This window comes from Seriola aureovittata, chromosome 17 (genome assembly GCF_021018895.1).
Source record: "Seriola aureovittata isolate HTS-2021-v1 ecotype China chromosome 17, ASM2101889v1, whole genome shotgun sequence".
NCBI classification, from domain to species: Eukaryota; Metazoa; Chordata; class Actinopteri; order Carangiformes; family Carangidae; genus Seriola; species Seriola aureovittata.
The window spans coordinates 20,003,843-20,017,479 of record NC_079380.1 but is presented as its reverse complement, the minus strand read 5'-3'; the positions used below and the strand labels follow the sequence as shown (position 1 = coordinate 20,017,479).

The 13,637-nt window shown below is 39.1% G+C and overlaps 1 protein-coding gene across 2 annotated transcripts in view; it reads right to left on the bottom strand.

Annotated features, from left to right (window-relative positions):
* Positions 1–246: 246 nt before the first annotated feature.
* Positions 247–13,637, bottom strand: part of cpt1a2b (carnitine palmitoyltransferase 1A2b) — a 40,108-nt gene continuing 26,717 nt past the window's right edge. For both annotated transcript variants that reach the window (XM_056402436.1, XM_056402437.1), the window contains exons 14-19: positions 10,224–10,388; positions 9,643–9,771; positions 9,282–9,437; positions 8,913–9,026; positions 6,201–6,293; positions 247–4,487 (exon numbers count right to left, since the gene is read on the bottom strand). In XM_056402436.1, the coding sequence (XP_056258411.1) occupies positions 4,359–4,487; positions 6,201–6,293; positions 8,913–9,026; positions 9,282–9,437; positions 9,643–9,771; positions 10,224–10,388 (786 nt within the window). In that variant the 3' untranslated portion in view covers positions 247–4,358. The remainder of the gene's footprint in view (positions 4,488–6,200; positions 6,294–8,912; positions 9,027–9,281; positions 9,438–9,642; positions 9,772–10,223; positions 10,389–13,637) is intronic.

The window sequence follows — 13,637 nt, the reverse complement described above, 5'->3', positions numbered from 1 at the left end:
AGCACCTTTGGCAGTGATTACAGCCGCCAGTCTTCTTGGGTGTGATGGAACAGGATGGGGGGCAGGAAAACAGGAAATAAATCAACACTGGAAACACAATGTAAGGAATCTTAATGCCAAACAGGAAGTACTTCCAAAGCCAGATCATGACAGGGGCATTTATTGTTATTTTTAGGATCTGGTTTAGTTTCAGTTTTACCTATCTGTTATCTCCCACATTGATGAAGACCAGATGCAGATGCACTGTAGCGTCAGTAAGTATTTTTATTTTACATAACATGACATCACCATCTGTAAAATGCCTTCTTCACAAAGTCCACAATGTACATTTAAATAGCTTTTACAATGAAAACAAACTGAAAACATAGCAATAGTAAGGATCTTTTGGAGTGTAAAGTCAGTAAACATGGGATATCATTCAATTTAACTACAATACCAAAAAAGAAGGAAAAAAAAATCATCTACATTACCAAAAAATTCATCGAAAACGTTCACGCATCACCACTGTTAACCAAGAGTAAAAACAGTAGTTGTACCAGGTTACACAGAAATAGACAATAAAATGTATCCCAAAATCAAATAAGTAAGAAAAGACAGTGCTAATATTAACGTTAACCTTTAGTCCTTACATGAAATTGTAACTCTGCTACGAGATGCGAGCTTCGCTGCTTTTTTTTTTTTTTTTTTTTTTGGCGAAAGGCTCATTGTCCAAACCATTGAAAACCAGAGGACACCGGCTCCATCACTTAGATGTTGATAATAAATATTTGCGGCACAGCGGAATAGACTGAGGCACAGGATTGGTTTCACTGGCTTTATGTGTTTCAGCCAGGCTGAGGCATGAAGTGAACCACAACAGATATTAGTGAGAATCAGGTCTGATACATTTAACTGAAGAGTAATCTTACATGTACCAACATTATAAAAGGCCCATATTAAAAGAGACTAAGGGAGTCTCTTGGTTCCTGATACTGATTTACAAAAACACTCGTCAAGTAAACAACGAAGGCAGGAGAGGACATGGGTAATTGAATTGGAAGATTATTTCAAAATCTTACATTTATTTTCGTGGGAATGTGACAAATGTTTTTGATGCGTGATTTTTTTGTCGTACTTCATGACTTTGACAAGTCGTTAATCTTTATTTAAATTTTTTATATCATTTGTCTGTGATCATGCTTTTGTTTTTTTATCTTTTGTTACCTGAAAGCAAAACTCTGTTAAATAGCTATACTGTGTTAAAAACAAGAGAAACTCAAGGCAGGTTCATTATTTTGGGTCTTTTTCATATAGAAACTGGAAAAAGAAAAAAGTCATGAATGTAGAGAGGTAGAGAGGTTGTTTGTGTGCTTTGCTGCAGCTGTAGCAACTGTCTTTACAAATCTTTTATGAAACTGAGAGAAGTGCCTTTTGGCTGAGTAACAGGGGTGATCGTAAAAAAAACAAGTGGCTGCTCTGGCATTCAACAGTTTGGGAAATGGGGCACTAGCGAGAGAGAGAAACAGAAGCCACTACGGTCTGAGGTTACTAAGATATTGAACCAACAATCTGTCTGAAAAGGAAATATCATAAAATTAGTTCATGTGCAGAGATGTAGTGGAAGGTTAACACCAGCTTAACTAAACTGGCAGCTGAACTGGTTTCATGTGTTACAGTGGATGAGTCATTGTTTTGCCTTGACATCACTGCGCATGAGAAGATATCCTGACCACGCTAATGATAGCCGTTCAACCAACTGTAGTACATTCTTATTAACACACAAAGAAGACACTTAACACAATATATGTTATAAGGTTTCCCTTAGGAATTGCATTGATTTAAAAATTGCATTGAAACTGTTTTAGTGAGTGAATACTTGAATTGAGGCACACACGTTTTCTTAAGTAGCTATAAAACAGGGATGAGTTGTTGTGCGAGTATCGGAGGGTGGGGAGGGAAACATTTCATCAGACTCCGTACCCGTGGACTGCATTGTTTTACATGTATAAACCTAAATCCTGACCATGACCTTTGACCATTAAAATCGTGTCCTTACGGCCGTTTTATTTGCCCCAATAAGTGTGTTATTTTTTTTGTTTGTTTTTTTCTTTTTAGGAGGAAAGTGGCAGGAGCTTTTTATCCCTTTCATTTTTTTTACCAAACCTGCCAAACCCATGCTGCAACAGCTGCAAAACTTTTAGCTCATTTCGTAAAACAATGGGAGCACAGATGTGTTTGAGAAGCTCAATAATCATTTTGTTACATCTGGAACAAAACATCAACAACTTATTAAAACAATCCACTGAAGAGAAAGTAAAAAGTTTTTTAAAAAAAAGAAAAGAAGACATCATTTGCGTGTCTATTTCTTCTTCCTTCTGTCCTCCCTTCGTTCCTCTTTATAAATAAAATCTCACTGTTACATTACGAGTTAGTCATCATCTGATCTCAGGCAAAATAAATCCTTATTATATTATTATTATTATTATTTTAATATTGAAAACATCAGATACTGCGCCTGAATCTTGTAAATCTGAACCACTGGATACAAACCCTTTTTCTTGAATGACTGATGTTAAACTGAAATTTATGACACATCAAATAAAATGACATGTAATGGAAACTTTCAACTGTCATTTTGTATTTGGTTTTCCCCCATTGAGCACTGGGCTGCTACGCAAAGCTCACAAGTGTTGGCAGCCTCCCATATGACTCATAAATGATAAGTGGTGAACTCTAAACTTTTAAGTTGTTAGAAGTTCAAAGTCACCGAATGTTGTTCATTTGCTGATAATGCTTGTACAGTTCAGTAACACTGTGACTGCAGGTCTTCCTTTGGAGTATTTTTATACTGTGGTACTTTAACTTGAGTAAATCATGTGAATACTCCAAACTCTCCTGCACAACATGAAATAAATACTCTGTGACCTCAGGACTCTGAAATCACAGGTATTAAAGTTGTCTGAGGAGGTTAACGTTTGCCTTTAAGGAACCTTTTTGACAACTAGTAGCACCACGGAGCAACTTTTTACAAGTGGGTCCTTCTCATCTTTGTATCATGCAGATGCAGACGTGCGTGCGCCGGCTTGCAAGTGACGAGATAGACATTCCTGCAGCTAGGCAGTGAAGAAACATGAATAAAAACAAGGCTGGATTTACAATTTTTTGAAACACTGGTTTTTGCAAATGTGTTATGATTTAACATGCAGGTCAAACCTCGAGGAAAGACACAGTATGTTGGTTTGGAGGAAAACCCCAGGGGGCACCTTTAACTGTCACCACAGAATCTGGCAATCACATTGAAGGTGCACACATATATCAGTAAGTGTTGTGTTGTGTAAAAGTCACAGTTGCCTTTAGGGTGTATTTTTTACTGTTACCACAGTGACTTGTACTTGTAACAGCAGCAGAAACTCTCTGTCACCGAAGGTTTAACTAAAGAAGCATCAGGTTGTTAACTGGTAATACGGGCGTGTCCAGAGATCAGTTGATAGGTGAAAGTAAAAGGGAACCTTTGCAACAGCTGTTTCCAGAGATGACATTAGGACTTTAATTGGCTAGTCTCATATGATACATTAAAGTAAGTAACAGTAAAGATAGGGGGCAGAGGTCTGTCAGTAAATCTTTCCCTTCATTCAGATGAATCTCTGCCTCCGTCTTCTTCTTACGCATCCTTTCTTCCTTGAGCTTTTTCTGATTTTTTAAGTAATGAAGTACAACATGCACTCCATGATCTCCAACATGAAACTGTTATGAACCGTGTCAGTGTGATGAGCTGCAGAGCATCAATTCACACTGAGGAAACTTTGGTTTGCTTAGAAACTAAAAAAACAAAAAACATTTCCCTTTCACTTTAAGTGAGATTTAAGAGCTCTTGACTCTGCCCACCCGTTCTGAGAGGGATTTGTCTCTTGTACATTTTCTCCAAAAGACTTCCTTTTTTAAGTGGTGACCTTCGCTCCCTTTCTCTTAGAAATCGCCAATCTCAGTTTTCATTTTCAAGTGAGGATTGGAAGCATTTTGTATCGTCATTTTGTTGTCAAGCAGACTCTCTAACAGACACGGCTCACGAAAAAATAAATAAAAGTCAATGTGTTAGTGCTGAACGGCTGTCAAATATATTTGTTCAATCTACACAAAAAGGCTTTTGGACAATGGTTGCTTCCTCTGTGCGTCTTGTTTTTCTCTTTCTATCTTCTTGAATTGAGCTGATTTTAAATGAACTTTAGTCAGTTTAATTTAATGCTTTAATGTCCTAAGTCAGTGACATAACAGTTTGTGAGAACAGTAAGGTTTTAATTAACGGGTTCTTCATGGTTTCTACACTCAGAGTAGACTTCAGGGGAATATATACCCACATAGTCCCATGTTTTCAGCTGCGTTCAGAGGAGTTTCTTGGACTGAGGTTGGGCCGTGGACTTGGAGGACGAGGAGGTTTTGGTGTCAGGAGTGAGGAGAGTCATGATGTCTTGGAGAGCTTTGCTTATCTGAGAGCCGAATCTGTGCGAGTCCTGGAATTAAGAAAACCAGAGGGAAGAATTAAGAGAGTGAGAAAAGGGAAGGCTAGAGAATAAATGACGTGTGTACAGAATCAAAACCACAGAGGGTGAGGAGGGAGAGACAACAGGATGTGGAGAAAGAGAAGTGGGTAAAGTTATACATGTTAAGATCTATAGATCTACCATTACTGGATACTGATAGACGTATTTTAGACAAACAAATTATCGTCAGACCTAGTTTGGGATTTCTGTCCTGCAATTTCCTGTTACTTACCGAGAGACATATACACCATAAAGATCTGCAATAAGCTAATACTGACTGATATATGGACCTGGCTGACTTATCACGCTCTCTGTTGAGTCCATTCATGAACGCAGTAAAAGTGAGAATATAAAAAGGGATGTGACACCGAAGGAATGCACAGTTTGTGCTGCCCTGTCATTTGCTTTGTGGTTTAACACAGTGAATAGAGAGTGACGCGACCCTGCCTTATGTCAGGAAAGCCAGATTGCACTAAACTGGAACCATTATCTGAACTGTTATTGTGCAATAATTCATTGAAATTTCTGAATAATTAAGCTGCATGCATCATCCTGCATGCCTCTGCAAACATGTTGATACAGAGGACATTCTCTATCCTGCATTGTTTATGTACACACTGACAGACAGCCTTAGTACAGTATCATTCACCCTGTGCGAATGTTTCTTCTCTTGCAGAGTAGCACTTACAGCGCTGATTTACTGTACGACTACAGCTTAATGGGTTGTTTGGGCTTGTAGCTACAAAGACTCAAGAAGAAGCTCATCAATAATCATTTAAACAGTAAACTATGTTATTGTAGCAGAGTGTGTGTTGGGGGGCTTTTTCCTCTGGTCTCTTACTCAATCTGCAGCTTGTCAGCATGTCTGCACAGAACAGAATGTGAGTGAAGTGGTCAGTGAAAACATACCAGGAAGTTACAGATTGAGTAAGAGGGGGGGACCGTATATCTTACCGTCTGAATAAACAGTATCTTTATGTGTGTTCAGACAATACAAAGGTGGATTTCTCCTATATTGTTATTGCTGTAATTCAGTGTACACTACTGCTCCACCTGGAATGAACAGAGCTGGGACTGAGGTCAAGTCCACGCAGTGTTTCTTTCTGGTGGAGCCAGTTGGAGACAATCAGGAATCAATCATTCTTACTCTCACCTCTAACATGGTTTTGATTGTGTTTAGCTAAGGTGTCAGTTTTTATTACAAGTAGATTAAGTAGATTAAGTTGGCTCTTTCACTGTATCCTGCATCCAACACCTACGCTAAATGACTGATTACCGACTTTATGTCCTTGTTTGCTTAGGGCGGGTTGAGTCATCCTAATGAGTTGTTTCCTTAAGTGGTCACTGTGTGCACCTTACTTCTTTGTTATGTTCCTGAATGAGCCAAACATAGGACATGGGAGTGTCTTTCAATCGTTGACAGTGATGGACAGACACATACTATATATACACAAGGAAGAGAAGAAAATATATACACAAAAAACAAATGAGACATCACAATACAAACCTATTCACAAAACTATTTACGACAAATTCCAATTTATTGAAATTATTTATGTGAAAAATGGCAGTTCTCTGTCAAATACCTCCTGCTATTCAAACTAGACTAGAACTTGAATATCTCAGTGTGACGTCACTCCAGGTGTGTTTTCTAAACACTGATGAAACACAGGTTTTACTTACAGTCTCGCCGCAGGAGTATTTGGATGACACATGGAAGTTGATCATATCCTCACCCACGATGATGTATGACACCCCGTAGCCATCATCAGCGACCTGACATGACCACAGGGATCGTATGAGATTAGTATTAAAGCCTCACTTAAAAAATATACATAATAATAAAAGTTTATTATTAAAACAAGTATATAAATACAATTAATAAAAGATACAAGATGCAAAAGACAAATCAATTAAAACAAAACAGGTACAGACAGCTGAATGGTTTGTGATCATGGATTTCAACTGACCAAGGGATTACCAAAGAGCTTCAGGTTGTCAGAGCATAAAAACTAAAAGCAGACCTTCCAAGTTCAGTAAAGACTTGAGGGACTTGCAGTGAAAGACCGAGCACCAGTCTAGTATAGATATAATGGCATAATAGCAGATTCCCAATAAGGGCCTTGTAGATAAATAAATACATATGCAATTATGTGTACTATAAATATCACCTGTAATAAACCTAAGGGCAGAATGATCAATAGCATCCAAGCGTTTAAGAGTGGAGCAGAGGCACGTCTGTAAATTAAATCACCATGATGCACAAGAGACAGAAAACGGCTTCCACAATCCTTTTCCTACAGAGCATAGGGCAGTTTATTCTATTTCTATACAAAAAAATAGTCTCTGTCGTTATTCTTGACAACATTGTCTATATGATGTTTGAACACAATGTTATATCATCCATGTACAAATGTGCACGGCAGTTGGTTAAAGATGAAACTTATAAATTAATATAAAATGTAAAAAGAAGTGGACCTACATTAAAACCCTTAGTCCCCCACAAGCACTTGAAATTAAACCAATATTACTTAAAATTATGTAAAAGCAAATATTGATCAACTGTGTCAAACGGCTTGGAAAGGTAAACAGAGATCATTCACAACCACAGTGGTGGCAGAAACAGTGATATGGAAGGTCCTGAACCCGGACTGATGTGAACTCAGAACAGAGTTTGCCCTGTGAAATTCCTTGTGTGAATAATTTACAAGTGACTCTAGAATTTCAGTTAATCAAGATAAGGACGCTATAGGACGTTGGCCTATAGCAATTTGGATCACTCCTTTCTCCTGCCTAATGCAAAGGGATGACATCTTATTCGCTCACTAGTTAGTAGACAAGAGAGTTGAAGAAAAGAAGGGTCAAAATTGTCCTCACCAGTAGATTTTTATTTATTTATTTATTTTTTTTAAATCAATGGCTATAATCAATTTCTTTTTTAATTTAGAGCCTTAATAACTCAGCGACAGGATCAAGAGTAAACTGAGAGTGACTGAGAGACATTATTTGAAGTAACTACTTAATCAAGATTAATAAAGAGATGGTCATTGTTAGAAGGAGGGGATCCACTATTCTTGTCCTCAAAAAGGTGACCAGCTGCTATTTTAGGCTGAACAGATCTCACTATGATTACATACATCAAACTTCCCATAAGTAGATAAGGAGGTTATTAGATATGACCAAAGCTCCCGTATTTTTGCAGGGTTACACAAACCAAGTTCAAGAATTATCAGATGTAGCTTTTCCATCAAGGGAAGTGCATTTACTTCTCAACTTTCTAAATGAAGCCCAGTGGGATGCCTCTTTAGTGCATCAACCACAAGACTCCTGGATGTAAGATAAATGCCACTATCGTAGAGGTTGTTAAGAAAAAGCTTGTTCATTATAATTTCTTACATTTCTCTTAACTATAATTTGTGATGAGGTTCTTGTAGTGTATGGAACTATTTCCTCTAGCGGAGTAATATGCCCCCTCTGTAATATAGCAGTACATCTGATGGGTAATGCCCATTGATATGTGTAACTGTCTGAACCTGCAAGTCCACCAGTAAAGCTGTGTTGAGCTGGAGCTCCCTGTGTCCGTCTGATTAATCTCTGAAGTTGTGGGTAAAAGACACAACAGTTCTCTTCAGGTGTTTGTTTCCTAGTACGTGCTCTAAGACAATGATCACTAATTCCTAAATCGAAAACACCACTTGCACTGACTTTGTCGCTTCTATTAGAAAAACTGTAATCAATTAGTATAGATCTTAAAGGGGCTCTTTAGAATAGACCTGATGAGTTCATTGATCAGCTGAGATAAATTGAGGCAAGAGGAAGCCTCCTCCTGTACGCAACAACCTCTGTAGTCTCAATTAGGCACTTGTTAGCAACCAGCCTTTTTTAAGAGACGAGTGGGGTATTTACTGATGTATCTTATGATGCAATATTAACATTAAAAATGTGTTGAGCTTGTGTTAACCACAGACCTTCAAAAAACCCATTGACTTCGGGATGAGGGAACCAGAAGAGCTGAAATACTAATTAATTTCCAGATGTTATGGACTTGTTCCTGCACCATGTATTTTTCAAAAAAAAAAAAGTGATGAATGTAATGCTCCAAGAAGCTTTTTCGTAGAGCACAATGAGCTGGACTTGTGTGTCAAATTTCGGTGAAGTGTGCTTTTTACTGAAGTACTGGAGCGCACATGCATGAGTGCACATGGCTTGTTTGGAAAGTTATGTAACCACTGTTCCTATGGTTGGCAAGTTAACATCGAATTGGTCAACTACAATTGACCAAACAATCAAATGTTAAACTGTATTATTATGCAGCACTAATGGATAAGCAATACAGGCAAATGAATGCAGGTTAATTCTTTAAAAGTCAACTAGAGGAACATGCATGATACTCACAGGTCCGAACCCTCCGCCCAGCGACACAAAGTCGGGATGGTTCTTCAGGTCAAACAGCTCCATCTGCTGAACCGGCGTCTGACTGGTGGAGAGACGCCAGGGCTCTGACAAAACCTGGAATGTGAGCGGAGAGGAGAAAAAGAGAAAGAGGTGAAGCAGAACATGTGAAGGTAGATCCTCCCTGCACTGCGTACTAAAGCAAGAAAAACCTATATGACGTTTGTTGTTACTATCAATACACATGCAAGTGGTGTTTCGACACTGTCGTCACTTATACACACAAATTCTGTGAACAGTTTGTCAATAAGAAAATCAGAGGAGACTAAAAATAAAATGCAACACGGACAGTGAACAAAACCAGGAACTGACCTCTTTAAGGAACGGTGACTCCACCCCCAGGTACTTGGACACCACATACAGGCAGAAGAGGTGTCTGTCGATTCCAGCTCCCGTCATAGCCATCCGATAAAGATTCTGGTGCCTCTCAGAAGCCAGTCGGAAGAGACGCCTGCACTGCTCCGCCGCCTGTCAAAACAAAATCACACGTCACCGAACCCCTGAAATAGAATCATCTATAAATCAATATAAGAATTTTTACTGTGGCAATACGGCGATTGTGGATGGACATTAGGAGTTTGGGCGGACATTGGTTGTCAGCAAGAGTTTATTTGTGTGTGAGCGTTCACTCTTTAGACTTCAAAGAGAGCAGAATCAAGAACTTGATCAGTACCTCCCCACCCTCTAGAGCTTTGACAAAGGCAGAGCTTTCGTTGGAGCATGATCGCACAGTCTCCGTCCGGCCCTCTCTGAACAGACGGGTCATCGACGCCTCGTAAGTCAGACAGAAACCACCACGATCCTGGACGAAGGAGAAGAGGTTAGAGAGGAAGACAGCAGCAGATGAAAGAGTTGTAAATATTTGAAGATTGCTCAATGGAAACACCAGCATAACATAGAGAAACAGACAGAGAGATTAGCAGATCTATCCAGGAAGGGAGGTTTAAAGACATTACTTTAATCTGAAAACATATTCTAAAAATAAACCATGGACAGCACAAAAGTCCAGGGTAGTTGCTGCGATGAGTCAATGAGCCATGAAAGTCAATTATCTAATTATGCTGTTGGTCTAAAAACAGGTGAATATGATCAAAAGGTACACCGATATTTACAGTACAGTTAGCGCAATCAATAATCACTTCCCTTTAGTTGTTAGACTCTGTGTACTACACTTGTGAAATTCTGACTTTAGAAATGCCATATATTTGTGTGTGTGTGTGTGTGTGTGTGTGTGTGTGTGTGTGTGTGTGTTACCCTGTAGTATGCCAGCTGTAAGCCGATCTGTATGAATGCGTCTGGGCTGATGCGAAGCTTCTTGATGCGTCCTTTACCAAACACGCTGAAGGGGAACACGTGGCAGTCCACATCATCAGCCAGGGCCTGCGCAACAGTCAGGGAACTCTGCGCCTCAGCCTGAACCTGACAGAACGAGAAAAGGAGATTTCAAAGCTGGAACAGAGATTGTAATCTGGACTTTATATGACATTATAATTTAAAAGCTTTTAAGGTAAATGGAAAAAAAAAAAAAAAAAGAAATTTTTATGTCATCCAGGTCCACTCTGGTTCATTACAAGAGAGCTTGTTTTGATAAATGAACAAAATAACAAACAAATCTAATAAAGCATGTACATGACACTAGCCGTCAGATATTGTGCTTCTTTATTACTTCTGTCAAGAAAGTCATGTTTTCACCCCTGTCAGTTTGTTCACAGGATTTCACAAAAAGTACTGAACAGATTTGCACAAAACTCGATGGAGGGACAGGTCGCACTTCAAAGGGGGGAACTGAACAAAACACTGACCCAAACAGATTATGAAATCACCTCTTAATTATTTTTGTGTATGCGTCGTCCTCTCTGAAACAGATGCCCGTCAGTGCTGATATATGTGATCAAAGGCGGACAGATTACTCTTCTTGGCTGTTGTGCATGTTTGAAAAAGTAACAGGCACGACTCCAGGCAGACTGTGTCAGAAACTTGTGAAATACTTTCACTGCGTAGTATTCTGATGTAGCTGATGACGCATCAGAATGATCTTTGTGACAGCTGACTCCACTCCAAATTTTTGTTAAAAAACTGACCAAGCAAATGATGACACACATATACACAGTGTATAATACTTTGCCTTTCCCACAGTGTGCTTACCACGGCGCATTTAACTTTCACAGCGTGCTTGCACAAGATAGTTTTAGGTTGAAAGATTAACAAAAGAAATGAAGTGGAAACAGGAAATACAGTTTTGGAGAGCATCTTATCCTTCAGTTCTCTATTATTTGTCAGTTTTACACACAAACTCTGAAATGAGGCAGAGAAAGTGGGAACACATCCAACATTTGAATTTTGATTTCCAGAAAAGCAGATTGATAAGTGGGGAGGAGAATACCAACGCAATCAGCGCAGAGGAACGGATCATATGTTTGTGTGGTTAACTTTTCCATGGAAAAAATGTAATTTTGGCTGGACCACAACATCGGGGCCAGCCCTATAATCTGGAATGTCCCTGACTGACTGACTGACCACCACCTGTTTACAGCCTGCAGCGTTGCCAGCCTATTATACACCTCTTGTTACGGGGAAATTCTACTGAGCAGTTTTCAATTAAGAGGAAAACAACTGAGAGAAAACTGGACTTCCTCATTCTTCAGTAGATCCCTAAAATAGCCTTTACTGCTATGAAGACTAGAGAAGCTTAAAATGAAAAAAAAAAAAAAATTTCACTCTGAAATATCTACTGTCAAGTTTACGAGAGGATATCAAAATCTAAACTATCTACTTGAACTCCAAGTGCTGTTTTTTTGTTTAACTCAAGCAACACTTATCTATTGGCAGGGTCAAATGAGAATGAAGAATATACAGTATTACTCCATAGAGTGTACAGAGTCAAATGAATGAAGAGGAAGCTCAAGTTTACATTAAGTGATGACTGACTTGTTTGACTCCAGAGTTATAATGCCCTAATCTGAATGGATTTGGAGTTTATATATGTTCAAATATGAAACTGGAGTTCATTAAATTAAAATACATCTAACACAAACTAAATTAACAGAGATATGTTAAAATTAATTGAAAATAAGACTTTAAAACTGTATAAAATAAAAAGTATATAAAAGACAACAACTACAATAAAATAGTTAGGCTCATAGGTTATAGGTAAAATAGATAAGCATAGACTCTATGTAAAGATGTACGGAGCCTATGTGACGTCCCCCATATGTTTATGAAGAGCGGTTTTAAAGCTCAGATTGAGCTGCTCAGCCGTCGCCATCTTAGCAGTGCCTGACTCCGCCCTTAACCCTCGGCTAAACCAAAAATGGGAAAAGAGGTGGGGTGTGTGTGTGTAGAGCCGAGACTTCGGTGCGTGCCAGTTTGTGGCAAGCATACGCTCACCCACCTGTTGGCTTCCGGGAGTTGCCCGGTTAGAAGCTGTGGCATTTCTGACCAATCTAATACGCTTACATTCATCCCCCTTTAAACACAGGTCTTCCCCATTGAGACATACTTGTTAAATTAAGACTTTATGGCCCGTTTCCTCTTTTGTTTTTCCCAGGAGGTATTTTGAAAAATGAAACCAGACGCATGCTTATGCAATCTGTGAGATCAGTTCAAGGGCAAAGGGAAATTACCTGCCCTTCCCCTCAGCAGTGCTTGTTTAAAAAGCTTCTGCGCTGCAGGAGGGAGAAGCAAGGAACTTTTTCCATCGGAAACAACCTCAGTTCATACAATATAAGGAGTGGTGTGCCCCTTGCCCCAGATTAACATAAACACAGACACACACACAGACACACACACACACCTTATGTGGAGGAAATGAGATGAGAAGTGTGGCATTTACAGGTTCATCATTAACTACATGCCTCCATCCACTTCCTCAAAGAGGGTCACAGATGTCTCGCCACACCTTCCATTTCTTCCACCTCCCACCAATTCTTCATGATTCTCCTCGTCACGCAGCCCCATCTTTGAACTCTGAGTTTATTAACTCTCAGTTTACTAACCCATATACTTTTCCCTCTCTTCTTACACAACCATCTCCCCTTTTGGCTGAGTAAATGGGATTGAGTCTCCCTCTATTACAAAATCCTTCTCCTAAAATAAACAAAAAACAAATCTGTCCCTACATGTCAAACATTTGACCCCTGGACAAGCTTGTTTTTCCATTCAGCTTTTTGCTTTCATGGTGAGGTTTTCCTAAATGACGCATTTATCAGCTTTTACACTACATAGTACACTGTGTGTAGCTGCAACCCATTTGATGTAGACTGTCTGCAGTTCTTTATGCACAAAACAGATGTATGCAGCATGCAACACATGCAGAGCCTAGTGAGGCTGCAGTAGCTGAGCTGTGACTTTGATGTCAGAAATCGTCAGGTCAGTCTGTGTTATTTGGCCTTAAAAAGGCCTTTCCCATACACGTGTACTACAAAACAAATCCAATGATGTTGCATCACCACATGCTCCATCACTAGATTACTTTGACATGATTTATGTGAGCAGGATGTTGGACAGAGAGCCAGAAAGACACTAACAAATCACACTAATAAATAAATTATGGGAAATCAAAAACACTTTCATTGCCACTGTCACTGATGTGAGTTTTAAAATGCTGCTTCAAACTAATGACCATCCTGAACACATTACATCGGGTTTAAAGTCCCTTCTGTATTGATT